Source organism: Mustelus asterias, chromosome 1, assembly GCF_964213995.1.
Source record: "Mustelus asterias chromosome 1, sMusAst1.hap1.1, whole genome shotgun sequence".
Classification (NCBI taxonomy): domain Eukaryota; kingdom Metazoa; phylum Chordata; class Chondrichthyes; order Carcharhiniformes; family Triakidae; genus Mustelus; species Mustelus asterias.
Window position 1 is genome coordinate 12,365,290 of NC_135801.1, and position 27,151 is coordinate 12,392,440.

The 27,151-nt window shown below is 45.7% G+C and overlaps 1 protein-coding gene across 1 annotated transcript in view; it reads right to left on the reverse strand.

Moving 5' to 3' along the window:
* Window positions 1-12,988, reverse strand: part of dkk2 (dickkopf WNT signaling pathway inhibitor 2) — a 38,421-nt gene extending 25,433 nt beyond the window's left edge. Inside the window, exon 1 of the mRNA XM_078209465.1 lies at window positions 12,669-12,988. Within this exon, the coding sequence (XP_078065591.1) occupies window positions 12,669-12,863 (195 nt within the window). The 5' untranslated portion in view covers window positions 12,864-12,988. The remainder of the gene's footprint in view (window positions 1-12,668) is intronic.
* Window positions 12,989-27,151: the final 14,163 nt, after the last annotated feature.

Sequence of the window (27,151 nt, forward strand, 5' to 3'; positions counted from 1 at the left end):
CTCCAACTACACCGTGTTGGACTGGAGTCACACGTCAATCAGACAGGGTAGTGGGTGGTAGGTTCCCTCCCCTGGAGGGCACTGGTGAACCAATTGGGTTTTTAAACAACTATTTGGCAACCTTTCACGGTCATTTCTTCCCTGATGCCAACCCACAAACTGCACAATTTGAGTTTAATTTGCTATGGTGAGATTTGAACTCATAACCCCCGGTCGGGAATAACTTTTTCCATTTTGATTTTCCATTCTATTTAATCAGTTGTCCATTTTCTAGAAATTCGATGCAGCGGGACGGGAGAATCCCGGCTGCGAGCGAGGTTGGGGAATCCGGCCCTGGTTTGTTACCGAGTTTCTGTATTTTAAAATATGATCTATTTGCAATGGAGTACACTAATATGTTCTTGACTGCTTTCCCACTTTCCTACCCCCACTATAAGCTTTAGCAGGGGTTTTTGTTTGGGGGGCGGGTGGAGAAGAGGGGAGGTTGATTAGCTTGGATGGGTATAGTGTGGATACAGGATGCCAATAGTGTGGGTTCAATCCCTACACCAGCTGTGGTAGTTGATGGAGATCCCTGCCTCCTCGCCTTGCCTCATGCTTGTGGAGTTGTACCCCTCAAGCTGCAAGTAGCTAAAAATGTCTCTCGGTTGGGGAGAGATGTCTATGGTCTTTTTGTTACTCTGCCTAGGTGCATCCATACTCTTCAGTTCATTCAGAACTGTGCAATACCTCCAATTTAAAATTCTTATCCTTACCCTCTCCTATCTCTGTAACCTCCCTGCAGCACTACATCTCAATGCTTCCCAATCCAAACTGCCCATTCTGCACCTCTTGTCTGTTCCTCCCATTGTCCTTACATTTGTGATTGTGACTTGAAACTAAATCCTTTCTCCTCAGCAGCACCCTCACTCCTTGAAGAGCCTTCATTAAATCAATTTCTTTAACCAAGCTTTTGGACACCCCGATAATCTTTCCTTCGAATAGTACCGAGCAGAAGGAGACCATATAGCCCATTATGTCTGTGCCAGCTCTTTAAAGAGTTAATCCAACTTCCCACACTCATTCCCTATATCACTGTATTTTTATCCAAGTTTTTATCTAATTCCCCTTTGACGGCTACTGTAAAGTTTATTTATTAGTCGCAAGTAGGCTTACATTAATACTGCAATGAAGTTACTGTGAAAATCCCCTGGTCGCCACATTCCGGCACCTGTTCGGGTACATGGAGGGAGAATTTAGCATGGCCAATGCACCTAACCAGCACATCTATTGGACTGTGGGAGGAAATCCGAGCACCCGGAGGAAACCCACGCAGACACGGGGAGAATGTGCAGACACAACACAGACAGTGACCCAAGCTAGGAATCGAACATGGGTCCCTGGCACTGTGAGGCAGCAGTGCTAACCACTGTGCCACCCTGTCCTGCAGGCAATGCATTCCTGATCCTAACTAACTATTGTATGAAAGCTGAAGGGGACATGATTGAGCTATATAAGGGGTATGACCAAGGTGAATAGGAAGCAGCTGTTCCCCTTGGTTGAGGGGTCAATCAAAAGGGGGCATAGTTTTAGGGTGAGGGGCAGGAGGTTTGAGAAAACGTTTTTTCGCTCAGAGGGTGGTGGGAATCTGGAATGCCTGGGAAGGTAGTGGAGGCCGGAAACCTTACAACTTTTAAAAAGTATTTGGATGAGCACTTGAAACAACATAACATTCAAGGATATGGGACAAGTGCAGGAAAATGGGATTAGTTAGGGCGACTTTAGTGGTAGTTATTGTTGATGCAGACTCAATGGGCCGTAGGGCCTTTTCTGCGTTGTGTAACTCTACAAGGTTTTTGCTCATGTCACCTCCAGTTCTTTTGTCAATCACCTTAAATCTCTGCTCTCTGGTTATCAACTCTTCAGCCAAAATACAATGTCTGTCTAAATACTTAATGATTGTAAACACCTCATCAAATCTCCTCCTAACCTTCTCTGTTCTACAACTCCAGCTTCTATGGTCTATCCAAGTAACTTCATCTCTACTCCTCTCTGAAGCATGTAGAATGTTTCTCTATGCAGGTCTTTACCTCAGCTCAGTGTTAACACTGTCACCTTTGAGCTAGGTGTTCAATTCTCTCTCTCCCTCCAGAGACATCCATTGGTACTATTTGGACTCTTGCTGGTGTCATGATCAACTTATCCCTCAATCAACCTCATTAAAACAGATTATAGAAATCTTGGAAACCCTACAGTGCATTTGGCCCATCGAGTCTGCACCAATAACAATCCCACCTAAGCCCTATCCCCATAACCCCACATATTTACTCCACTAATCCCTCTAACCTATGCATTCCGGTACACTGAGGGGCAATTTAGCATAGCCAATGAACCTAACCCACACATCTTTGGACTGTGGGAGGAAACCCACACAGACACAGGGAGAACATGCAAACTCTACACAGACAGTCACACAAGCCGGGATTGAACCCATGTCCCTAGAGCTGTGAGGCAGCAGTGCTAACCACTATGCTACCGTACCGCCCATCATTATCTGGTCACTAAGCCCATTGCTGCTCTTGGGGGATTGATGTATTTAAATTGGCTGCGACATTCCCTGCATTACAGCCAAGACTGCACTTGGAAGAGTGCTTCATCATCTGTTTGAGATGTGCTAAGGTTGTGAAAGGCACTATGCAAATGAAGACCAGAATAAATGCAGTTCACTGTTGTTTGTACATGAGATGGTTCAGTTTCTTGTATTACATCGGAATGCTTTAGCATGGAAAATCAAATTTTATATAAGGGCGTTTGGTGTCCTGCAATTAAGTAACAAGTATTGTGGGGCGGAGTACAAATACATTCACATTCAGCTTAATAGCTCCCCTCACTGGTTGGGAAATATATTCAGTGATTAACAGCTGTTTGGCTAGGCAAGTCTCAGCCCCAGTCCTTGGTCTTCACTGGGTTAGTGGAAATAGTGGAGCCTCTAATTGATTTAATTGCTTGTAGAAATCAGGATTAAATCAGCTCCTGAAGACAAATTCATAGAATCACAGAATCCCTACAGTGCAGGAGGAGGCCTTTGGGCCCAGCGAGTTTGCAATGAGTCTCTCTGATAGAGCATCTTATTCCGGCCCTCTCCCCTGCCCTCGCCCTGCAACCCTACACATTTACTGGGGCTAATTATTCTAAACAGTATATCTTTGGATGCTAAGGGGCAATTTAGCATAGCCAATCCACCTAACCTGTACATCTTTGGACTGTAAGTAGTCTCACAACACCAGGTTAAAGTCCAACAGGTTTATTTGGTAGCACGAGCTATTGGAGCGCTGCTCCTTCATCAGGTGAAAGCTCGTGATTCCAAATAAACCTGTTGGACTTTAACCTGGTGTTGAGACTACTTACTGTGCCTACCCCAGTCCAACTCCAGATCATCTTTGGACTGTGGGAGGAAACCAGAGCACTTGGAGGAAACCACACTCGGACGCAGAGAGAACGTACAAACTCCACGCACAATTGCAATGAATCCTACTGGAGGTAGCTGGGTGTTGGATAAGGATAGGAAAAGGGATTTGCTGTGATGTGATGCACCAGGCAGTTGAATAGTTTCATGCGCAAATTACAGTCACATGGGTGAGGAACGGCAGGGCACCTGTGGATCATGCCCTTAGAAGCAGGATAAGAAGTCCTGTAAAATTAGTATATTAGGTTTAGGAATGCTATAGAATCGGCCTGGTAGCTTTGCTTAGATTCCTATATCTGAACCAGGTTGATCACCTGTGTGTACAATGCTCACCCTTCTAGAAGTATTGGCACACCGTGTACTAAATGCACTAGTATGGTAGACTGTCTGACACAAGTCTAATCCTGTACAAGATGCAGGGGAATCATATTGTTGCTGGTGAACCCATCAACCCCCAGAGGTGGAGGAAGTGATTCTAATCTGCAGCTTTGGGATTCTATTGAGCGGGGTTGGGACAGAAGGGTGTGGAATAGGGGAACGCTGATCAGATTGGGAATCCTTGCCCATATGGATCTGCTGCTTTCCACCTCCAACTCAAGAAATAAAAGATCACAGATAGTGTTCTGCCTGATAAGCTTCCCCTACCTTTACACCCACTCGAGGCAGCTTTGAAAGTGTAGGTTTTCAGATGTTTAAGCTTCCCTCATTATATCATATCACTTTCGGTTTTAAAGTGCCTTGCCTTTAGTCTCATTTGTTTCTCTGTCTGCATACTCTTATCTCACTTACTTTATATTGGAATTGGAATGAGACATTAAAATATCATTCTCTCAGACACTTTGCTGTTTATAACACAGGTATTAGTTGAGCATCAATTCCACTTTGAAACCAGTTTAGCTCAGTTGGCTGGACAGTTGGCTTGTGATGCAGAGCAATACCAACACCATGGGTTCAATTGCCATACTGACTGAGGTTATTCATGAAGGCCCCAACTTCTCAATCTTGCCCCTTGCCTGAGGTGTGATTACCCTCAGGTTAAATCACCAACAGTCAGCTCTCCCCCCCTCAAAAGGGGAGAGCAGCCTATGGTCATCTGGGACTGTAGCCACTTTACCTTTTATCCCAGACACTCTGACTGTTTATTCACTCCACTCCTGTTTACTAAGTCACTCCCTCCCAAGTTGATCCCTCCTCCAATCTGTCACTCTCCTAGTCTGCTCCATACTCTTTCACTTTCATCATGGCTTCTTCCATCAATGCGCTTTCCTCTCCACCACAGTGCAGGAAAATAGAAAATAAGGTCCTAGGGCTGCACTCAACTCGCAATGGACCACAACATCATCATATCAAACTACCATGTCCTGCGACTGCGCAAAAGAATTTGCAACATTTTTTTCTTTGTAATATAATTTTTTTTTAATTCATTGTGGGACACGGGCATCGCTGGTTGGGCCAGCATTTATTGCCCATCCCTCGTTGCCCAAAGGCTGTTGAGAGTCAACCACATTGCTGCGGCTCTGGAGTCACATGTCAGCCAGACCAGGTAAGCATGATGTGGAGATGCCGGCATTGGACTGGGGTAGGCACAGTAAGTAGTCTCACAACACCAGGTTAAAGTCCAACAAGTTTATTTGGTAGCACGAGCTTTCCAAAGCAGCGCTCCAAAAGCTCGTGATACCAAATAAACCTGTTGGACTTTAACCTGGTGTTATGAGACTTCTTACCAAGACCAGGTAACGATAGCAGATTCCCCTCCCTGAAGGACATTAATGAACCAGAAGGGTTTTTCCAACAATCGACAACGGTTTCATGGTCATCAGTAGATTCTTGATTCCCGATATTTTTTATTAAATTCAAATTCCACCATCTGCTGTGGCAGGATTCGAACCCGGGTCCCCAGAACATTAACTGAATTAGTAGTTTGGCGATAATATCACTTGGCCATCGCCTCCCTCAGCAACTTCAAAGGTGGCACAGGCAGCTCTGACTAATTCAAAGTAAATTTCAATGCTAGAAGATTTGAATTTGCCAATCATTTGAACATAAATAATACTCGGCCAAGTGGGAATTGGGTGCTAGAGAAAAAGAACAACATGCAAGTTGATTGGAATTGCAGATATAGAAGAATTGACTTGTGCACGGTGTATAGCCTTAAGATTGGTATGATGGCATTACTTTGGTACCAATTGTTGGTATATGTTAGACAAATTCTGCACAGTGCCAATTCTCTCTGTTCAGTATTTTTAACTGGAACAGCAAGTAAGCAGTCTTGGATAAAGATGTTAAACTTTATAAAGGGATGGGGCAGGCTGTTTCCAGTGATTGAGGGGTCTAGAGTGAAGACTTGTAGTTATAAGATTATATGTAATTTAGGGCAGAGAGCTTGAGAGATTTTTGGTTTTTTATGGAGGGAATCCAGTTAAGGAATCAATGATTTAAGCAAGGATCATTTCAGAATATAAAAGCTGAAATGCTGAGGGGAAAACAGAATGTGCTCCAGATACTCACTAGGTCAGCCGGTATCTGGGGAGAGAAAATCAAGGTTAACATTTCAGTGACCTCTCATCAGAACCTGAATCTTCTGACAATAGATCATTGACCAGAAATGTTGGCCAGAATTTTCCGACCATTCATGGCAGTGGGACTTTTCCATCCCGCTGTGATGAACGGGGATTTGGCGTGTTGCCAAATTCTCCGACTTTGCTGCAGCGGGAGCGTGGCGTGAATGGGCAGTAAGATTGCGCCCATTAACTCCGTTTCTCTCCCCACTGATGCTGCCTGACCTGCTGAGTATTCCAGCATTTTCTGTCTTCTTTTCCATTTAAGAATGTGTTAGGTAGGACAACAAAAAAGGAATGACAAGAATGTGAGAACAGAACAGAAAACAGGATTAGGACAATTGCACATGTGGAGACTGAACAACAACAGACTGGTTCAGAGTTTTTTTTAATTTATTGTCTATTAGGGTGTGGGTATCATTGGCAAGGCCAGCATTTGCTGGTAGTTTTCTGGTCCCATTACTGATACGAGCTTTCGTTTCCAATTTTTATCATTTTGATTTGATTTATTATTGTCACATGTATTAACATACAGTGAAAAGTATTGTTTCTTGCGTGCTATACAGACAAAACATATCGTTCATAGAGAAGGAAACGAGAGAGTGCAGAATGTAGTGTTACAGTCATAGCTAGGGTGTAGAGAAAGATCCACTTAATGCGAGGTAAGTCCATTCAAAGGTCTGACAGCAGCAGGGAAGAATCTGTTCTTGAGTCGGTTGGTACGTGACCTCAGACTTTTGTATCTTTTTCCCGAAGGAAGAAGGTGGAAGAGAGAATGTCCAGGGTGCGTGGGGTCCTTAATTATGCTGGCTGCTTTGCCAAGGCAGCAGGAAGTGTAGACAGAGTCAATGGATGGGAGCTGGTTTGCGTTATGGATTGGGCTACATTCACGACCTTTTGTGGTTCCTTAAATTCAATTAATTGAATTTAAATTCTACATGCTGCCATGGTGGGATTAAAACCCATCGTCCCAGATCATTTGCCTGGGCCTCTGGATTACTAGTGCAATATTATCAGTTCAGCATTATCTCCTTCATGTGCAGTTTCTGTGTTAATTTCCGACACATCCTTCTGAGGAACCATACACTACTGCCGTGGGTGGCATGGTGGCACAGTGGTTAGCACTGCTGCCTCACAGCACCAGGGACTCGGGTTCTTGGGTCACTGTCTGTGTGGAGTTTGCACATTCTCCCCGTGTCTGTGTGGGTTTCCTCCGTGTGCTCCGGTTTCCTCCCACAGTTCAAAGATGTGTGGGTTAGGTAGATTGGCCATGCTAAATTGCCCCTTAGTGTCAGAGGGACTAGCTAGGGTAAAAGCATGGGATTATGAGGATAGGGTCTGGGTGGGATTGTGGTCGGTGCAGACTCGATGGGCTGAATGGGCCCCTTCTGCACTGTAGGATTCTATGATAATCATCAAGATATGAAACAACTTGTAGGTTTATTTTTAGAAAGGGATATTATCATACCAAAGATATTGCATGCTATGCTTCTAACCAGTTTCTTGAGCAATGAGATGATGTAGTTCACCTTGTGATCAGCATTGAGATAAGTCATTGTGTCATCACTGCATTATAAAACAGTGATGCTTCATGTGACTTCTCTCCTCTTTTGTTTGTTTTCAAGAAGGTGTTAGATATAGCTCTTGGGATGAAAGGCAGGGTCAGGCTATTGAGTTGGATGATCAGCCATGATCATACTGAATGGTGGAGCAGGCTCGAAGGGCCTACTTCCGCTCCTAGTTTTTATGCTTCAAAACATTTAAAATCCCACAACACTGCATTCCCCATTCCCTGTACCTTCCCATCTCCTTAGAACCATAGAAAAGTTACAGCACAGAAGGCGACCATTCGGCCCATCTTGTCCATGCCAGCCCAAGGACACCCTTTAAAATGCTTCTTAAAGCCTATCATGCTTGGCTAATTTTTAGCACTTCATCATCAAGGAAATCAAGGGCTGTGGCTGAGGGAAAGGCAAAAATGTGGAATTAATCTCACAGTCAGATCAGCCATGGGTTTATTGAATGGCAGAGTAAGCTCAAGGGGCTGAATGGCCTTCTCCTACTTCTATTACTTATGATTCTTATAAGCTTTTAATTAATGGTCCCTCTTTGATTCAGTGTCATTATTTTTGTTTGATTACACGCCTGTGAATTGTCATGCAATATTTTACACTTTTTAAAATTCTTTCGTGGGACATGGGTGTCGCTGGCTGGCCAGCATTTGTTGCCCATCCCTAGATGGCCTTGGAGGGCAGTTGAGAGTCAACCACATTGCTGTGGCTCTGGAGTCATATGTAGGCCAGACCAGGTAAGGATGGCAGATTTCCTTCCCTAAAGGATATTAGTGCATCAGTAGGATTTTTCTGACAATCGACAATGGTTTCATGGTCATCAGTAGATTTTTAGTTCCAGATTTTAAAAAAAATTGAATTCAAGTTCCACCATCTGCCGTGGCGAGACTTGAACCTGGGTCCCCAGAATATTAACTGAGTTTCTGGATTAATAGTCTAGCAATAATACCTCTAGGCCACCACCGCCCCATGATACTATACAGGTGTAAACTATTGATAGTTGTCTTCAGAGTTAAAATGTATCTGCTCCAGCAAGCCACATATCCTCAGAGATTAATGTATACATGAACAGGCACACTAGCATCTCAGACAAGCGTGCTACCAACTGACTCACAGCTGACACTAATATTACAGCTGACAGCTCGGGGTAAATTTCATCATCACTGCTTGGGTGGTAATGTGCTGCTTGCCATGTGTCTAGGGCAGTGATTTTCAAAATTTTCCCAGAAGAAAAATTGGCACATTCCCCGTGATTCCCCCACCACAAATATTGCTTCACTCCTGACCCACACCAGCACTTAAATCTGAAGCAGAGCATTATCTACTCAAGACAACACAGAAGCTCGATTCCTGCAAATGCATTAGAGAGTTAGCAAACACAGAGAGAAAAGAAAGTACAGAACTCTGATGATAAAATCTCAAGACCTCAAAGATCATAGGAATCCCTCAAGGGATCCCAATTTTGAAACCTATGATTTAGACTATCAAACTTCAGCTTGAACTGATAAAAACAATTAAAAAGAATGATGAACTTGATATTTACTTCTTGACACCAATGACAAAAATCGGAAAATTTTGCATAATAATTTGTTCAATTTTACTTTTAACCGTTGGCGGTTCGTATTTCTATGTTTCAGTCAGAGTAACAAAGAAAGAGGAAGTGAACCCTGGGGCCCTTATTAATAACAGCATTTCACGAGAGCACAGTCTCATGGGGCGAACAAAGTTATCTGCTAGAAGTTTTTAACTTTTATCATTGAAAGGCAATGACAGCCTTCCCTTGCACATCAAGAAATACTGAACAATCGAAGTAATGCGAGTGAGAACCAAGGAAAAAGGTTAGGTAAAAAAGAACAGTCTTGCATTTTCAAAACCACTTTCACAACATGCAGATGTCTACACTTCCTGCTGCCTCGGAAAAGCAGCCAGAATAACTAAGGACCCCACACATCCCGGACATTCTCTCTTCCACCTTCTTCCATGGGGAAAAAGATACAAAAGTCTGAGGGCACATACCAACCGACTCAAAAACAGCTTCTTCCCTGCTGCCATCAGACTTTTGAATGGACCTACCTTGCATTAAGTTGATCTTTCTCTACACCCTCACTATGACTGTAACACTACATTCTGCACTCCCTTGTTTCCTTCTCTGTGAACAATATGTTTTGTCTGTATAACGTGCAAGAAACAATACTTTTCACTGTATGCTACTACATATGACAATAATAAGTCAAATCAAAATGTCCCAAAGTGCTTTACAACCAGTGATGTATTTTGAAATGTTGTCAGCGTTGCAATGTAGGAAACTTGGCAGCCAATTTGCACACAGCAAGATCTTGCAAACAGCAATGTGCTAATGATCGGACAATGTGCTGCGGTGATGTTGGATGAGCGATAAACATTATATAATATAACGAGAGAGTCATTGCTTAAAAAATAAGGGGTTGCTCATTGGAGACAGAGATTTGGATTTTTTTTTCTCTCAGAGGGTCCTGAATCTCTGGAGCTCTTGGCACAGTGGTTAGCAATGCTGCTTCACAGCGCCAGGGATCCGGGCTCGATTCCTGGCTGGGTCACTGTCTGTGTGGAGTCTGCACATTCTCCCCGTGTCTGCGCCGGTTTCCTCCGGTTTCCCCCCAGTATGAAAGACATGCCGGTTAGATGCATTGGCCGTGCTAAATTCTCCCTCTGTGTACCCGAACAGGTGCCAGAGTGTTGCGACTAGGGGATATTTACAGTAACTTCATTGCAGTGTTAATGTAAGCCGACTTGTGACACTAATAAATAAATTTTAAACTCTCTTCCTCAAGAGGTGGTGGAAACAGAGTCTTTGAACTTTTTTTAAGCAGATCGAGATAAATTATTGATTAACAAAGGGGTGAAAGTTTATGGGGTAGACAGGAATGTGATGTTGAGGTCACAAGCGGATCAGTCACGATCTTATTGAATGACGGAACAGGTTTGAGGGGCTGAGTGGCCTACTTCTGCTTCTAATTGTTATGTTCAGAGCCCGTGGATTTGGGGGAGGGGATGGGGTATGCGGTCTCCTCTACTGTTTTTGTCCAGTGGTGCTATTGACAATTCGTCCACCTGAGAGGGCATCTCATCCACAAGACATCTTCTGACAGCACTGAACTGTCAGCCTGGGTTATATGATAAAATCTTTAGGACTCAAACCTTCTGATTCAGGGCAGGGCTACCACGTCTGGAATCACAGCTGACACCGAAAAAAGTGCACGCCACCCCCTCCCCTCCCCAAAAGTCCTGCGAAAGTGAAAAAGCTGCGTGCATCCAGGTAACCTCATCGTGTGTCATTAACAGCAGAATCACTCGAGCTATGTAGAAACCTGCAGAGCGAGTTACTATAATATCTACACATTGCAAAGTAAACTCTCCAATTTGCTACGGGATTTTCAGCTACTAAAGCTGCCCCTTCATCTCAAAGGGGGTTTTCATTCAGATTTACCGCAACTTACAAAAGAAGCTCTGTTACGCAACAATGCACAGAATGACTCCGAAATTCCCATGTTGAGGGTACAGTCCTGGCGTTTAACCTCCACACACCAGCCTGCCCTGTTCCCGTGTCTCATTATCCGCCCCCTTCCCCTTAAGAACCTATCGAACCCAGAATCATAGCATCCCTACAGCGCAGAATGAGGCCATTCAGCCCATCAGGTCTGCACTAACTCTCTGTCAGAGCATCCCAGCCAACCTCAGTCACCATAACCCCACTAATCCCCCTAACCTACACATCTTGGGACAATTTAGCATGGCCAATCCCCCTAACCTACACAACTTGAGACAATTTAGCATGGCCAATCCCCCTAACCTACACACCTTTGGATTCTCCGACCCATCTACTTTTGGGATTATTGGTATTTCTGCACTGTGTGACTCTTCCCCCGCCCCCCCCCCCGCCCCCCCCCCCGCCGTTACTTCGTTAGAAACAACAACCTGTCCCCATCATTTAGTCAAAAAAGTCTCAAGATGCTTCACTCACATGAGGAGGGATTCTAAGATAAGACAGAGAAACGGGTCTAACGCTATAAGGAAATTCATCCCCTGGTGGTCTTGTTCCAGTCACTAACGGTGTTGGGTCGCTCCAGCCCTCACTGTTTTCTGTCCTCTGTTATTATTAACCTGATATCGTTCCTGGGCCACATCAACCCTAACCCCCCTCCCCCCCCCCCCCTCTACCTACTCTGTCCCATCCTTTCCTGACTTTAAACATGGTCCGTCGAAACCACTTCCAAAATGTCTAAACAACCGTTTCCTTTCGGATTGGTGTTAGTGTCATTGGCTGAAAGGATTCTTGACTTCGATCAACCGCAGACTACGTTCATCTCATTCAGCCCGCACTTTCTCTGTTTCAAGAATAACCCCTGGGATTGCTTTCCCTCAATTTAACACCAAATTTACCCCGCTGGAAAGTAATCCTTTGGCTGGAGTTCTCTGGCTGTGTGGCCAGTGCAGAGTGATAAAAGGGGGCGAAGGGGGAGTGGGGGATTCGATTACCACCCTCATTTTTTGCTGGACCGGTTTGCAAGCCGTGGTGAAGGGGGAAAGCTGCGAGAGGTAATGGGATTCCCACCAAGGGCAACCTACACATGATCCCAGTTCGAGGGATGTTTGAACGAGGCAACCTCATGTCCCTGCTCACACTGTCTGCAAAATCCCAAAGGAAAAGGGACAGGAAGCTCTCTCCCAAGGGACCAGTCCAATCCCCCTAACCTACACATCTTTGGACACTAAGGGGCAATTTAGCATGGCCAATCCACCTGACCTGCACATCTTGGGACACTAAGGGGCAATTTAGCATGGCCAATCCCCCTAACCTGCACATCTGGGACAACACAGTAAGAAGTTTAACAACACCAGGTTAAAGTCCAACAGGTTTATTTGGTAGCAAAAGCCACACAAGCTTTCGAAGCTCTGCTTTCGAAGCTCAGAGCTTCGAAAGCTTGTGTGGCTTTTGCTACCAAATAAACCTGTTGGACTTTAACCTGGTGTTGTTAAACTTCTTACTGTGTTTACCCCAGTCCAACGCCGGCATCTCCACATCTGGGACAACAGCAGGGTTTATCTAGCACTCACCTGGTTGGCTAGGGGGTACTTCTTGCTGACTTTCCCCTGCTGGATGCCGGTGGATCGGTTGGCCGGGATGGGATCGGCGGGCTGCCCGCTGGCCGGTGGCTTGATGGAGTTGACTTTGGATCTGGCGCTGTCAGTCCTTGGAGTGCTCAGGAAGAGCAATGCAGCCCAGAGAAGGAAGCAGCCGGCTGGAGACATCCTCAGATAGACAGGGGGGGAGAGAGAGAGGGAGGGTGGGGGAATTAAAATGAGTGACTTTTAAAATTAACAACTTTTAGCAAAAGTTTAAATATAAACTGGCCGGGGCTGAGGGCTCGAGTGGATTATTCCAGTGGCATTGACTTCAGGAATATGATTTTCTTCTATTGTAAATTTGCCTGTAGGTGCTACCACCGTTGAGGAGATCGGCGTCTGTGTCTCTCCTGCTCTCAGCCCTGCCTTTTATACAGCCGCGTCCCCTCCCTCCCTCCCCACAATGCAGGGGAGAGAGAGAGGGGATCGAATCTAGGCGGGTCTCCCTTCCCCAAACCACCCCCCTCCCCTCCCCTGTCGTAACCCTCCCAAAAGAGATTCGAGAGAGAGGAGACGGTGTGTTTAAAAACTGAGGCATAACATTGGAAAGAGCACTGACAGAGAGGGAGGGAGAGAGAGAGTTAAAAATAGGAGGAATAACATTGGAAACAGCACTGACAGAGAGGAGACAGTGTTAAAATAGGCATAACATTGGAAACAGCACTGACAGAGAGGAGACAGTGGAAACAGCACCGACAGAGACAGAGTGAGTTAAAATAGGAAGAATGACATTGGAAACAGCGCAGGAAGAGACCGATCCTCCTTTAGCGCGGGTTAATAATGTTCTCTTGGAGCTGTCACTAGCTGTCAGTGAGGAACTCTGCACCCCAGACAACCTCCTCACCCTCTGCCCTCTCTCTGAACTGTCCCCTCTGCCCTCGTTCCATCAGAGATTTGAGATCGGGCGTTTGATGAAGCTGCCATCGAATTTTCTTTTTTTTTAAAAAGTAAAATCAAACACCGGTTGTGTGCCAGTCTGCAAACTCCAAACACTTCCAAGACTGGGGCGTTTGGGTGGGAAATTGTCGAGACTCCCCGGGTTGATTGGGACAGGAGGGGTTTTGATGGGCTGATCGGTATCAACGATATGGTCCAAATGTTTCACTTCCCCGGGCTGGCCGCTCTCTCTCTCTCACACAACAGCCTGTATCCCAATGTTTAAATCGTGAGGTCAGCGGGAACTGCCCCCCATCCCCAGAGAGGCTCAGTGACCCCCTCCCCTCCAACCCCTTCCCCCCCGCTCCCAAAACCCCCTTGGAATGAGAAAATGAACTGATTACTCCGCACAGCAATCTCGGGAGTAACAGTAGGCACAGAGAGAGAGAGAGAAAGATACCAATCATTTCTACCTTCCATTCAGTCCTGAGGAAAGTCACCACCATCTGAAACATTATTGACTCTGTTTCTCACTCCACAGATGCTGCCAGACCCGCTAAATATTCCTCAGCATCTTGTATCTGTTTCTTAGTTCAGAATTCCAGCATGTATTTTGCTATTGTAGTCGGGTGGTGCTCCCCAAAACACATGTGCACAGCTGGGGAGGAAGAAGTGAAAAAGTTGCGTTTCTGATCAGTGATGAAAAAATGAGCAACACATTGGTCTTATGGTCGCAATACTCGTATTGGCATTGCATATGAGGGTGACATGGTGGCGCAGTGGTGTGGACAGCATGGTGGCGCAGTGGTTAGCACTGCTGCTTCACTGTGCCAGGGACAATTCCGGTTCAATTCCAGCCTTGGGTGACTGTGTGGAGTTTGCACATTCTCTCCGTGTCTACGTGGGTTTCCTTCGGGTGCTCCTGTTTCCTTCCACAGTCCAAAGATGTGCCATGGATTGGTGAAGCTAAATTGCCCCTCAGTGTCTAACGATAAGTAGGTTATTAGGCGAATTAGCCATGGTAAATGGATGGGGTTACGGGGCTTGGACTGTGTAAGATGCTTATGTATATGTTCTATATGCATATGTATAACCTTTTTTGTACACTTGTCGGCGAAATGATAAGTGGAAAAACCAGTATACAAGTGGTTTTTTTTACTGAACCGTGGGGGGTATTTACTGTTATACGCATGACTGTTAATGGCTTTGGTGGCAGCATTCTGTATCTGAGTCAGAAAAGCCAAAACCCGAACCCCGTCCCGTACAATGTTGGTGAGGAGAGATTAGCTCTGAATTCAAGGCTGGCAGCCCGCGGGGTATGTCTGCTGGGCTTAGTTGCTTCTCCGTACCTCTTGTTCAATGGGTTCCGACAGTTCACTCTACTGCCCCGCCTATGGAACTATTCGCTAATATAAAGATGGACATGGCCATGGAAGGCATATTCATGTCCTTGCCTGTTAGACTGTGGGTCAGTCCACAAACCATTCCATTATTCCCCAAGTGAAAATAGAAAAATAACAGCCTATAAGATGTTTTCTGTTAAATTTTGTGTCTACGCTAAAACCCGCTCTTAGTTCCATCACAATCTTTGGTGTTTTGCTGTGGCCACACCTATGATTGCTATTGGACTATATTTGACAATAAAATATGATGCATCTAAAAAAAAACTTAATCAGCCATACAGATTGCAAGAGAGCAGTGCTATTTATTTTGTGTCGAACTGAATAGCAATGAAAACATTACATACTGAAAGATACAGCTTGACTTGATGGATTCTTAAATGTGCCTTTCTTAATAACGCCCTATCTCTGATGTATCAGGTGACACTTACACACATTCTATAATGTTACAACTGGCATCTTCTTCAGTCCTTAACGTTACCATTAACACTTCTAACATTTGATTTGATTTGAATCAAAATTTGATTTGATTTATTGTCACATGTATTAGTATACAGTGAAAAGTATTGTTTCTTGATGCAAGGTAAGTCCATTCAAAAGTCTGCCAGCAGTAGGGAAGAAGCTGTTCTTGAGTCGGTTGGTACGTGACCTCAGACTTTTGTATCTTTTTCCCGACAGAATAAGGTGGAAGAGAGAATGTCCGGGGTGCGTGGGGTCCTTAATATGCTGGCTGCTTTGCCGAGGCAGTGGGAAGTGTAGACAGAGTCAATGGATGGGAGGCTGGTTTGCGTGATGGATTGGGCTACATTCACACCTTTTGTAGTTCCTTGTGGCCTTGGGCAGAGCAGGAGCCATACCAAGCTGTGATACAGCCAGAAAGAATGCTTTCTATGGTGCATCTGTAAAAGTTGGTGGGAGTCATAGCTGACATGCCAATTTTCCTTAGTCTTCTGAGAAAGTAGAGGAGTTGGTGGGCTTTCGTAACTATAGTGTCGGCATGGGGGGACCAGGACAGGTTGTTGGTGATCTGGATACCTAAAAACTTGAAGCTCTCGACCCTTTCTACTTCATCCCCATTGATGTAGATGAGCATTTTTACCTTTACACTTCCTGAAGTCTGTGGAGAGGGAATGGAGCCGGGTCATCCTGACTCAAAACGTTGGCCCCATTCTCACTCCACAGGCACTGGCAGACCTGTTGAGTTTTTCCAGCATTTTCTGTCACTCTAATTGAGGGTGGAATAATAATCCAGAGGCAGAATTTTATGGTCTCCTGCCAGTGATGGTGGTGGTGGCAGGGTACTCTGGGCAGCCTTCCTGCCACCTACTGCCCGCCCACAATCTGTCTGTCATTTTTAAAAGGGTGCGGCGGCACGGTGGCACAGTGGTTAGCACTGCTGTCTCACAGCGCCAGGGACCTGTGTTCAATTCCTGGCTTGGATCACTGTCTGTGCGGAGTCTGCATGTTCTCCCCATGTCTGCGTGGGTTTCCTCTGAGTACTCTGGTTTCCTCCCACAGTCCAAAAGACATGCTGGTTAGGTGCATTGGCCATGCTAAATTCTCCCTCAGTGTAACCCGAACAGGCGTCGGAGTGTGGCGACTAGGGGATTTTCACAGTAACTTCATTGCAGTGTTAATGTAAGCCGACTTGTGACATTAATAAATAAACTTTAAACTTACCTTTCCAAATGGGCACCCTGTCCGAAGCTCTGCTCCCCCCTTCCCCACAGATACTCCCTCGCCCTCCCATCATCTCCATCAAGCCCTTATTCCCTTTCTTCCCACCTTCCACCCCTACCCAGTCTTCACCTCCCCTCCCTGAGATTCCCCACACTTCATTGGCTCTGAATTCCGGGATCTAGTCTCAGGTCTGACCAATACCGCAGCTGTTGCTGTTGAGTCTACGGAACTGCCAGCCAATCACATTCTTCCCAAATGAGGGGTTCCAGTCAACTAAGCTCCTCAGGGCATTAAATGGCTGCGGGACTGCCTTGATCATTGGGATGGATGTGATCCCCTTGGCTGGGCAGGGTCGGAAACCCCAACATTGAAACAATCCTGGCCCAAAGAATGAGTTCAAATCTCACTTTTTAAAATTGAAAATCAAAGATTCTGATGTCAGTAAAAGTGACCGCGAAACTTTCAGTTTGTAGGTAAAAATCTCAACTAATTCATTAATGTGGCATGGTGGCACAGTGGTTAGCCTCACAGTGCCAGGGACCCGGGTTCAATTCCTGGCTTGTGTCGCTATGTGGAGTTTGCACATTCTCCCCGTGTCTGCGTGGGTTTCCTCGGAGTGCTCCGGTTTCCTCCCACAGTCTGAAAGACATGTTAGTTAGGGTGCATTGAACCGAACAGGCACTGGAGTGTGGCGACTAGGGGAATTTCACAGTAACTTCATTGCAATGTTAATGTAAGCCTTACTTGTGACTAATAAATTAACTTTAACTTTAATGTGCTTTAAGGAAGGAAGTGTGCGCCCACTCTTTATCGGGGCTGGGTAAGATCGCCATAGTCCCAGATGACCATAGGTTTGCTTTCCCCTCCGAGGGGGGGAGTGCTGACCGGTGGTGATTTAACCTGAGCGTCACCCCCCTCAGGCGAGGGGCAAGTGTGAGAAAGCAGGTCCTTTGTGAATAATCTCAGCAGGTACGGGAATTGAACCCGTGCCGTGGGCATCGCTCTGCATCACTAACCGGCCATTCTACTGGGGCTAACCAGTCTCTGACTCCAGTTCCACGCTGTGGTTGATTCTTAAATACCTGCTGTGATGGCCTATAACAGGCCACTCAGTTGCAGATATAACTGAACAATCAATGCCGGCTTTGCCAGTCACACACACATCCTGCAGATGAACAAGGAAATCCTATCATATATAAAATATATCAAATCCAAATCGAGCACTTTTCTACCTGTTTCCCATCCTTGGCTTTACTGTCTGTACAATATTTACAGCTCAGAAACAGTCCACTTAACTGATATTCATGTTCCACTCACTGAGCAAGTGTCCACCTCCTCGGACATTCACTATGTTGATTCCGGAGTTGAGAGGGTTGGCTTATGAGGAGAGACTGAGTAGACTGGGGCTATCCTCATTGGAATTCAGAAAAATGAGGGGGGATCTTATTGAAACATATAAGATTATGAAGGGAATAGATAAGATACAAGCAGGGAGGTTGTTTCCACTGGCAGGTGAAACTAGAACTAGGGGGCATGGCCTCAAAATAAGGGGGAGCAGATTTAGGACTGAGTTGAGGACGAACTTCTTCACCCAAAGGGTTGTGAATCTGTGGAATTCCCTGCCCAGTGAAGCAGTTGAGGCTACCTCATTGAATGTTTTTAAGGCAAGGATACATTTTTGAACAGTAAAGGAATTAAGGGTTATTGTGAGCGAGCGGGTAAGTGGAGCTGAGTCCACAAAAAGATCAGTCATGATCCTATTGAATGGCGGAACAGGCTCAAGGGGCCAAAATGACCTCCTTCTGCTCCTGGTTCTTATGTTCCTTCATCTGAAAAAGTTTTGTGCTAACTGTCTGGGATCAGAAGCTCAGCTCAGCGTTAAACAGGATGCCAAGGTTGCAAGCAGCTAACTTCAACCTGAAACTATCGGGGAGGAAAATCCCCCATATGGTGGGGAGGGGGGGGGGGGTGGGAGGGGGGCGGCGGAAGTGGGGGGAGGCGGGGTGGAAGGGTGGGGTGGGGTGGAAGTGTATTATAGAGTCAGAGAGCGGATTCGTCCTGTCCCGCCCACCACTGGAATCGTAGTGCAAATGTTCGTTGACCAGGGGCGGGATTTTCTTGGAGTGAGCATGGCCGGAAGATCCTGCCCATAGAGTCAGACAGTGCAGAAAAGACCCTTGGGCCCATCGAGTCCGTACTGACAATATCTACCACTAAAGTCGCGCTAATCCCACTTTCCAGCACTTGTCCCACATCCTTGAATGTTGTGATGTTTCACGTGCTCATCCAAATACTTTTTATTGGTGGGGGCGGGAACTGCGGGAAACAATGCCAAGAGTTTGTGATTGCTTTGGTCTTTCCAACGTGGGTGGGGTGGCACGGTGGCACAGTGGTTAGCACTGCTGCCTCACAGCGCCAGGGACCCGGGTTCAATTCCGGCCTCGGGTCACTGTCTGTGTGGAGTTTGCACGTTCTCCCCATGTCTGCGTGGGTTTCCTCTGGGTGCTCCGGTTTCCTCCCACAGTCCAAAGATGTGCGGGTCAGGTGGGTTGGCTGTGCTAAATTGCTGTTTAGTGTCGGGATTAGAAGGGTAAATATGTGGGGATAGGAGCAGGGTGGGATTGTGATCGGTGCAGACTCGATGGGCTGAGTGGCCTCCTTCTGCACTGGAGGGATTCTATGATTCTATGGCTGTCTCCATTGACTGAAATTGCAGCTCATCCAAGGTCAGAAAAACAGTTTGAAAACATACTGAAGGAATCAAGAGAAATGGTGGAGAAGTAATTCTCCATATTATCAATGATCCTGTGGAAATTGACTCTGAACCAGCCAATGCCGTCACTGCAAGGTATAGCTTGCATCTTGAGAAATGGAACAGAGTTGGCAAAGTGCCTGGACACATTTAAAATGTGGCCTTCTATTGGGCTGGAGTTATACTGCATTTGGCACAAAGTCTGAGTGATGATACTAAAAGTGGTCTCCAGCCTGGTTTTAGTGCAACTTCATGTCAAATTGGAAGCTGATCCCTGAGTTACACCAGCCACTTATTGATGCCCAATCAAAAGCTCTTCACACTGTTGCAAAGAGACACGGTATACTGGCAGCGAAATGTCAGGTGTGCCTTTCACTCAAAATCTGTTCTAATGAGAAGTTACATTGCACAACTCTTTCGGAAAGTCGGTGCAGACCCGATGGGCTGAATGGCCTCCTTTTGCACTGTAGGGTTTCTAGGTGCCTGTGGTATACATTGTTGTAATCATTTGAAACTTGGCATTCTTGTATTTGTCCCGATTTTGCAAGATACAAAGCTTCGACAACACTTTTCAGCAAAGTTTAAGTAAATTGTTGCGATAGCCAAAAAATTAATTGAAGAGGTGAGTTTTAAGAAGGGTCATAAAGGTAGAGAGAGAAAGAGAGAGGTGGAGAGGGGTTTAGGGAAGAATTGCAAAGCATGGGGATGAAGACATGGCCACCAGTGCTGGGATAAAAGATGGGCCTTGAACAAGATGCCAGACTGAAAGGGTGGCATGGTGGCACAGTGGTTAACACTGCTGCCTCACAGTGCCAAGGACCCGGGTTCGATTCTAACCTCAGGTCACTGGCTGTGTGGAGTTGTAAGTTCTCCCCGTGTCTGTGCGGGTTTCCTCCAGGTGCTCCAGTTTCCTCTCACACTCCAAAGATGTGTAGGCTAGGTGGATTGGCCATGCTAAATTGCCCCTTAATTGTCCCAAGATGTGTAGGTTAGAGGGATTAGAAGGGTAAATAGTTGGGGCTACTGGGTTAGGGCCTGGGTAAGAAGCTCTGTTGGAGAGTCAGTGCAGACTCAATGGGCAGAATGGTTTCCTTCTGCACTGTAGGGATTCTATGATACAGTGATGAGGAATTCTAGGCATGTTGGTTGTTGATCTGGAGGAAGGGCAAAGCAAGGAAGGGATTTAAACAAAACGCATTTCAATTTGGAGTCCAGGAGGCATTGGAAGTCACCAAGGTCAGGAGAAATGAGGGAGTGAAATCTGGGGCGGGATAGAATATGCAGAGCAAAGTTTTGGATAAGCTACAGTTCAAGGGGTGGAAAGTGGGAGGTCAGCCAGGAAAGCATTGGAGCCATTGAGTTTGGAGGTGACAAAGGCATTGACGAGGGTTTCAGAAGCATCGGCTGAGGTAGGGTTGGATGCATGATATTACGGAAACAGCGGGGAACTGTGAGAGAGATGGGAATAGCTTTGAGAGGTGATAAGTTGTTCAAGAACTTTGAAGAGAAGGGGTGGTCAGATTCAGGGCAGCAGTTGGTGTGGACAGAATTCTCAAAAGTAAAGTTTATTTATTAGTCGCAAGTCAGCTTACGTTAACACTGCAATGAAGTTACTGTGAAAATCCCCTACTCGCCACACTCCGTTGCCTGTTTGGGTACATGGAGGGAGAATTTAGCATGGCCAACACATCTATTCAGCACGTCATTCAGACTGTGGGAGGAAACCGGAGCACCCGCAGGAAACCCATGCAGACTCCGCACAGACAGTGACCCAATCGGGAATCGAACCTGGATCCCTGGCGCTGTGAGGCAGCAGTGCTAACCACTAAAATTCATGTTCTTTTGACCAAAACATTAAAGTTGCTGAAGAGAATCTGTATTGTGTGAAACTATACTTATTATACATTATTAACTTGACTGAAGCCAGGTTCCGAATTATTCAAAAGATTGTGTACTACAACCTTGGCAGCAAACCATGCCAGATTAGTCCATATTGAGCCACACTTAGCTATGTTCATTTGCTATTAGTGCTAAGACAACTCCTTTGGCACATCACATACATATCAAGCTGAAAGAACTGGAACCTAGGCCACTGTGCAAATATTCTTCAGGTGTATCAATCAGGGAAGGCAGTGGTGTAGTGTCACTGGAGTGTCACAGTGTAATGTACTATCACTGGACTAGTGATCCAGAGAACCAGGGTAATGCTCTGGGGACCCAGGTTCGAATCCTAGCATAGCAGATGGTGAAATTTGAATTCAATAAAAAATCTGAAATTAAAAGTCTTACGATGACCATGAAACCATTGTTGATTATCGTAAATACCCATCTGGTTCTCTAACGTCCTGCCATTGTTACCTCCGGATCCACAGCAATGTGGTTGACTCTTAAATGCTCTCTGGAATGGCCACTCAGTTCAAGGGTAATTAGGGACGGGCAACAGATGTTGGCCCAACCAGTGATGCCCACATCCCCTTAATGAATAAAAACGAAATCATGTGGTGAGCTTCGTCATAAAAGTTAAACAACTCTTTAACTTTAATTACCTTTCTTTTATTGCTGTAGGTTATTAAAATATTGCTCTTTAACTGGGCACTGTGGTCCATTAGAAGACTAAATTTTCCAACGTGGAACTCCTGCTCCACCCCCTACCTCCCACCACCCACCAATTTACCAGGGGACTTTAAGTAGGTTAATCTCCATTACAATAGCGCAGAGGAATTTCAAATGAATTCACTAAATCGTACATGAGCTGTATGTTTGCACGGGTAAAAGAATGAATAATGCTAGGAACATTGCTGGAAATGGTTGTGAGAAGTTATTAATTTGTCACTATGGAGGAATGTAAATCACAGCGGCTGATCTAGCCGTGGCATGAGATCTGTCTCAGGTGGATAGGTAAGTCTTGTGCACAGTTGGGTTCCCATCGTTGCCATTGCTATCCAAAATGTAACCAGATATATTCAAGAAAATCAATTTTTGGCTCAAAGAAAAGGTGCATTTCTCATTGCAACCAACAACGTTCTCCAAGAACATTGAGAAATATTGCACCCAAAATTATGTCTGCTGTCACAAGTGGTTGAACATTGGCTCAAATTGAGCGCCAATCCTAGCACCGGTGTGAAGGGTTGAATGGCCTCTTTCCATGTGACATTTTCTGTGACCCTGCTCTGAATGATTTATCAAAGGGGTTGGGCACTTTTGAAAAGCAGTAAGCCCCTTGTTCTGTATTCTATTCCTATACTCCCATTATTAAATCGACGGACAAACTAAGGACAGCAGCATGATATTGGTCCAGATATTGGTCACCACCATTGTGCTGGTGGATACAGTGAAATAGAAAAGCTGTAAGTCTCTTGGGTAGGAATTGCTGTTATTCCTAATGCCTCAGTATCGCTAAATCTCCATAAACTCCACCTTCCCCTCCACCAACACCACTCCCTGCTTTCTTGAGCTATAATGCACCCCAGGGATTTAATAAATGGCTTTGCATCATTAAGTTCTGAAGTTTGTGCCATTAATCACCTACCGAGGTCCGACTGTCACCTAAGAGAATGCGTTAATAACTCATTGTCAGAAGGTGAGAACAAGCTGGTTCTGCTTTAACTGTGAGGTGTACAATGGTCATATAGAATTCCTCATTTTTGGCATCGGTCGGTAAATCTGAGTTGTGTCTCAATTAAAAAATACTGCACTATTTTATGGGTTATTTAAAAAGAAACGTGGCTAAAGGGCAATTTACCGCCATGCCCAAGCTTTTAAATCAGTTCGTAGCTTACAGAAGGTATATTGTGTCTGTTTCCTTGTTTTTTTTTGCTGTGTCCTATTTACAGACTATCGCTCATTAAACCAAATAGGGTCAGTGCCCAACCGATTTCATTCCACTTCTGGATTCCATGGATTCCAAGGTACTAATTTAAGTCACCCAATCAAACATTAACTGCTGTGTTTTACATGCCACGCGTTCATGCATGAAGCACTTGTGAATTCTAACTGTATCGCAGTCAATACATAAAATAATGGGCCTGACTTTACCATTTTGAGTCTAAGTGCCGGATCCGGGCGTCAAATAGATCCGCGCCTGGAATCCTCTTTCCAGCGCGCCCATACGCGTTTTGCCGGCTCCAGTCCGATTCGCGCTGTGGGCGGGGCTTAGCGTTGGCAGACCAATCGGAGCTCTGAACTGCGCATGCGCAGTTCGAAAAAAATCTGACAGAGCGCGCCTGGGCGCGGAAGAAAAAAAAAGCAGAAAGCGGAGAGAGCGGCTCTCTGACGGTCATCCTCGGGTCGGGGGGGTGGGGTGGGAGGAGGAGGGGGCGGGACCCAGATTATCCTCTGGTCGGGGGAGGTCTGCTGCCAGTCTGCGGCCGATCGGTGGGGAGGGAGGGGGCAGGGGGGTCTGCCACCACTCTGCGGGCGATCCCTCCTCCCCACCGAAGGAACGAATCCCTCCTGCCGGACTGGACGTGCGGCCATGCCGTCCCACAAAACCTTCAGGATGAAGCGATTCCTCGCTAAGAAGATGAAGCAGAACCGACCGATTCCATAGTGAATCCGCATGAAAACCGGCAACAAGATCAGTACAAGTCCAAGAGGAGACACTGGAGAAGGACCAAGCTGGGCCTGTAAAGGGATACACCATCACTGGTACACTACCAGCCACAGCCATCTCTCCCGCTCTCTTGCCCCTGCAGGGAAGAGTAATCTGTGGCTGGTAGTGTACCAGTGATGGTGTATCCCGCCCCCACCTCCGACCAGAGAATGATCTGGGTCAGAGAGCTGTTGGAGGCTCTGACCCCACTCTTCGGAAGCTGCAGCGACGACTTCAGACTTTTATTTTGCAGGTTGCTTACAGCGCTGATGCGGAACGGGCCAGAAGACGGTAAAGTGGGATTTGGCGGTAGGGTTGGGCGCGCGGTTCATTAAGTCGATTTAAATGCATGCAAATGCATTCAAATCGTCGGGCCGCCCGATTCGGGCATGGGCCAGACCCGCGCCCAAATCGGGTATCGGTAAAGCCCCGATCTGCTCGGAATCGGGTGCAGATCGCGGTATAGGCCCGACACCCAACTTTACCACGATTTCGCGCCCAAAAATCGGGCCAATATCTGGTACGAGAGGCAGCCTTAAGTTCTAGTGAAGGGGCTGCAAGGGCTAGAACTGGAAACTATTGTTCTTCGGGAACTTAAAGTGGCTTTTTCGAAAACCACAGAGAATGAGCTAATACATAGTCTGGTATCAGTTAAGGAGTTGCCAAATATTATAAATATCAGATTCTCGCAAACACACAAACAACATCAAAAGCATCAGGAAAATTTAAACAGGAACACGTCAGAAAGTTCAAACAGTCACAACTGGCCATCAATAAAATTCTCACCAAACCTCAATAGCTCATCTCCAATTAATGATGAGTGATAGTAATATCTTGCTTGGGAATTTGGTACTCGTCACAATAACATGGGTGTCTTTTGGAGTTGTAAATGCACAATAATAATTTAATCTCACAATGTCCACTAGGACATGCCACTAGGAATACTGCAGCGAGTAACTCACCTCCTGACTCACCAAAGCTTATCCACCATCTACAAGGCACAAGTCAGGAGTGTGATGGAATACTCTCCACTTGCCTGGATGGGTGCAGCTCCAACAACACTCAAGAAGCTCGACACCATCCAGGACAAAGCAGCCTGCTTGGCTGGCACCACATCTACAAACATCGACTCTCTCCACCACCGACGCTCAGTAGCAGCAGTGTGTACTATCAACAAGATGCACTGCAGCAATTCATCAAAGATCCTTAAACAGCACCTTCCAAACCCACGATCACTTCCATCTAGAAGGACAAAGGCAGCAGATACATGGGAACACCACCACCTGCAAGTTCCCATCCAAGCCACTCACCGTCCTGACTTGGAAATAAATCGCTGTTCCTTCGCAGTCGCTGGGTCAAAATCCTGGAATTCCCTCCCTAACGACATTGTGGGTCAACCCACAGAACATGGACTGCAGCGATTCAAGAAGGCAGCTCACCATCACCTTCTCAAGGGCAACTAGAGATGGGCAATAAATGCTGGCCAGCCAGCGACACCCATGTCCCATGAATTAATTTTTAAAAATGCATCTTAATTATAGATCATAAATTCTTGCCAGGTTATTTCCTTCATTCCCTCACAGTTTCCTGATGTCTCAATAAAGAACTTTGTAGTTTTTCTCTGCTTTCTATCTTGGTTTCACTCACATCCAATGTCTATGTACAGTTCCAAATCTGGTGCTGCGAACTGTGTCTTATGATGATGCCACTACATCCCCCTCTGGGCCCAAGCAGGAGGCCAATACTATTTTAGAAAGTGGAGGGCGGATCACCAGCATAGATATCAATGCCTGCCAAAAACATTAAGGATTTCCAAGTGTCAAAAAGACACATGGGCAATGATGGGTTTAGCAACAAGATTTTTCTTTGGCTTGGCAGAGCTAGCTGAAAGGTCACGTACAGGAAGAGGGTTGGGAGGATTAGCCTTGCCACACCTCTCATCACATCCACTGCATGCTGGAGCTATGTGTCCACTGTGCAGTGATTACAGGGCTGTAATATTACCATTCTGAAATGACGCCAGGTCCAGCTGACGGATGACATTCGTTCTCTAACTAGCCTGGCCATCACACTGATTGAAAACAGGTGGGTATCCATGGCGATCATTAGCCTTCTCTGAAGGACACCCTTGCCTCTTCATTTCATCCCCAAGCTAATGCAGTCACAGACGCCTGCCCTTCAGAATTAAGAAGGACACTTTCAAAGAATCACTCCTCTAAAACATTGCAACTCACTATTGTGATCCAGGTCACAAACTCCAAGGTGTTTTATGAAGTCAGCCTAGACCATAAGTTTTGCACTTTGAATTTTGGCACAGGTAAGCATAAGATGTTTCACTCCAGGTATGATTCAAATGACCCATGAGGGAGCTTTTATCAAAGTTTATTTAAAAATACAGTTAACATATAAGATAATTAGCAATAAGTTTTACCAATTGCCAACAAGAGAAAAAACAACCATGATTTTGGATAAACCTTAACAGCTAAGAATGCTGTTCCAACACAAACATTCTTACAAACATACCACCCGTCCCCCACCTTCCGACCTAGGCTTAGCACAGAAAGTAAGTCTGCTCACGTGATGCTGGATTTTGAAGCTTTGTAACACCCGCTGTGAATTAGTCCTTTGGATGGAGAATTGAAACTCTGACTTCCCCGTCCTGGAACTCCCAGCAGACCTCGAGGTAGAAATAGAGCCACTGTGGCCTCTACCTTTTATCCAGCAAACCACCGACAGCAAGATTATCACTTCAGACAGCCAAGAAAGATTGCTTCCAGTCTGCAGTCCAGACAGCTTCTAATTAGCCAGCAGAATTTCCAATACCAGGGAGAGAGACAAAAACATTGCTTTCAGTCTGGAGTCCAAACAGCTTCTGCCAAACTTGAAAGTAACTCTTGGGTTTTCCCTAGGGAAAAAAATTGTCTCACCTGACCTGTCAATCATCTATCCCCAACAATTCAAAAAGGGTCATAAAACTCCAGGACACTGCTTTAGGCCCAGATTTAAAATAAACAAAAGGCCCATTATGTGACTTTAGCAGCAATAAAGGGGCATCGGCTCAGACAGCTCGTGGCTAATAACAAAAAAAAACAGGCTGACTTACAAACTGCAGAGA